Here is a 2,971-nt window from a genome sequence, read left to right as displayed (position 1 = left end):
GGAGAATTTCAGGAAACCAAGCCCAACTACTAATATTTGATACCAGGTACTCTGTGACTGAACTGCCAGGTTTAGTATCCTTTCTAACCTTTAACACTAGCTCAGTCAAATAAGCCTGCTTTTAAACACTCTCCCCTCCTTTACTTTTTTAAATAATCTTTTTACCTGTATCATACTACTGAGCAGCTTAACGTTTTCTCCATACTTCACTCCTGTCAAGTGCTGTGTCACTTTATGGGTAACCTGCTGGGTCACTCCTTGAGGGACTCCACTATCCAGATGAAGGAACAGTTCAACGTAAGATAAAAACCTAGGGATGTCAACAAACGAAATTAAAATATCTCCTACTGAATAATAAATAGAAAACCTGCTTCCAGAGAATTTTAAACCAGCTCAATAGCACCAGTGAGATACATATAGAAAGGCTTTGATTCACAACCACAGCGCAGATTTAATTGCTCCAGTTTAGCAATACAATGGGCACAGTATGAACATTTCACAGCAGACTGTAATTCAAGGCAGCTCATCAGGACTAAACACAGTTCTTGATCTACATCAGCACCCAAATCTTACTCAGGATTTGTCTGAGAGACTGTCAGGCGGTCTAAACCAAAACATTATGATTAACTTCCGCTGCAACTATTAATAAATTAAGTAAATAAATATATAAAATTTTTAAAAGAACATATTATGAACATATCATGCTTACTGTTCATTCTTCAGGAGGTAATACTGGCAAGAATAAAACATGGGTAAAATTTTATCCAGCACATGGACTACTGTTCTCAGATGTCTATTCTGGACAAGTACACCCAAAAGAGGGATCCCTTCAGCACAGAACTTCTCAATGCTGTCAGAAAACAAACAAAAATAAAATTAAGAAAAAAACATTGATTTTCAGCAGAAAGGAGGACAAGGTTTTGATTTCATTTTTATGAACTGAGATGTAAATACATTTATAACTTTACACTTTATTTTGAAAACCTAAGTAGCTAAATCCAGAGGTTTTTTCTTCAGCTGCAGGAGTCACTCAATCGCTGAGTAATTTTCTTAGTATTTCCTTCTCAAATATTTGCTAAGTATCTCCTTCCTTCACAAATTCTCTTCCAGGCATCAGTGTCCTGTCTTCCAAAACTCACTGGAGATGCAAGTCTTCATCAAGTTTCTATCACTTTAAAGCTCACTGTTCTTGCCTAACCTGGACAACTTGCCTCCCTCTCCAGGGAAAGGGAGAGCCAAAGGCCAAACACAGAAGGTGCACTGGAACAGACTAAAGAGATTCTTCGGTTTTTTATTCCATGCTCAAAGTTATAGAAAAATTTCCACTCTCAACCCAAAATACCTTCATATCAGTCTCAAACTACTCCAGTGCTTGGAAGTATCTATGACACAATCTTACCCTCAAGCCATGGCTTTCTTGGGTAAGGAGAAGAAAGCCCAGATAATTTTTCATTTAAAGAGTAACATAATATTATATGTAGAAAACAAGTTACTGAAAATTTTGAATAGTATAACGCATAACTAAAGAGATCACAGAGTCAAGGAAAAAAGTTCTGGTGAGAATTGATCAAATTTTGTGTGGCTCTGTACCTTAATCAACAAGTACATTTGAATACATCCAAAAGCCTTACTTACAAATTTGCTAAAAGCACTGGAAAAGACTGTGTTGGAACACAATCATGGCTAAGAGGTTCACTGCTCTTACAATGCTCTTTATTTACCATTCCCAGAGTGAGTGGGTTTTTTCTCCTCCCTATTTTCTGAATGCTGTTCTGCCCTAATAAAAGAAATGACCTCCAGAACAACCCTTTCAGTAAGTGTGGTTCAAAGCTACTCCTGTCCAGAGAAATTACGTTAACCCCTAGTTTCAGTCCTATTTCTTATGACCCTAAAGTGCAGAAGGCAAAAAATACTGTTAGTAAAATAAATAGCAAGTTGTTTGAAATAATTCAGGAAGAATTTCTTCACAGAAAGGACTATTAAGCAGTGGAACAGCTGTCAAGGGAGGCAGTGGATTCCCCATCCCTGAAGGTGTCTAAGGAATGACTGGACATGGCACTCAGTGCTCTGGACTGGGTGACAAAGTGGGGATTGGTCACAGGTTGGACTCAATGACCTTGGAGGTCTTTTCCAACCTAAGTGATTCTGGGATTCTGTGCAACTACAGTCACAGAAGCACAGAGTATGGGGGTTGCAAGAGACCTTGAGATTATCCAGTCCAAACCCCTCCAAGGCAGGGTCACCCAGAGCAAGAGACAAAGGAACGAGTTCAGGTGGGTTTGGAATGTCTACAGAGAGAGAGAATCCATGACCTCCATGGGCAGCTGTTTCAGCTCTCTGCCATCCTCAATGCAAAGAAGTTCTTCCCCATGCTGAGCTGAAACTTCTTGTGTTTTAGTTGTGGCCATTGCTCCTCATGCAGTTGCTGGACACCACTGAAAAGAGTCCAGCACCATTCTCTGGACACCCCTTTGAGATGGCTATCTCCATTAAAGAGATCCCCCTCTCATTCTTCTCTTCTCCAGACTAACCAGGCCCAGCTCCTCCTCATCAGAGATGCTGTCCCTGACAAGCTGCTTGATCCCTTGCATCACAAGTCCTTCGCTCTTTAAACATGCACAGAGTTGTTAACAACCCTCAGCTAAGCATTAAAGAGGCTGCTCAGTCCCTGGGGCCATCCACCCAAGGCAAACACCCAGAAAGCCCTCACCTGTGCCCCAGGGTGGTCATTGCCAGTGCCAGGTAGCAGCCGATGGGGATGTTTGCCTTCACAGCCTTGAGCAGGGGGTGCAGCATGACCGACTCGGCCGTGTCCAGCGCAGTGTCGTACACGGGGACAGCCAGCCCACTCTGCTGCACCCCACGGTCATTCCTGTGCAGCTTCAGCCTCAAAATCAAACTCCATGCCCACTGATTGAAGGAAGTCTCTGGTGTTTCCCCGTAGCGAACGATGCTGGCCCAGGAGGAGACC

General features: G+C 42.2%; 1 protein-coding gene across 2 annotated transcripts in view; it reads right to left on the bottom strand.

Moving 5' to 3' along the window:
* Positions 1-2,971, bottom strand: part of EPG5 (ectopic P-granules autophagy protein 5 homolog) — a 51,131-nt gene that overhangs the window by 29,655 nt on the left and 18,505 nt on the right. For both annotated transcript variants that reach the window (XM_017743696.1, XM_017743695.1), the window contains exons 15-17: positions 2,711-2,971; positions 710-850; positions 166-310 (exon numbers count right to left, since the gene is read on the bottom strand). In XM_017743696.1, the coding sequence (XP_017599185.1) occupies positions 166-310; positions 710-850; positions 2,711-2,971 (547 nt within the window). The remainder of the gene's footprint in view (positions 1-165; positions 311-709; positions 851-2,710) is intronic.

This window comes from Corvus brachyrhynchos, unplaced genomic scaffold (assembly GCF_000691975.1).
Source record: "Corvus brachyrhynchos isolate BGI_N302 unplaced genomic scaffold, ASM69197v1 scaffold8, whole genome shotgun sequence".
Classification (NCBI taxonomy): Eukaryota; Metazoa; Chordata; class Aves; order Passeriformes; family Corvidae; genus Corvus; species Corvus brachyrhynchos.
The sequence above is the reverse complement of the archived record's forward strand: the minus strand, read 5'-3'. Positions and strand labels throughout refer to the sequence as shown.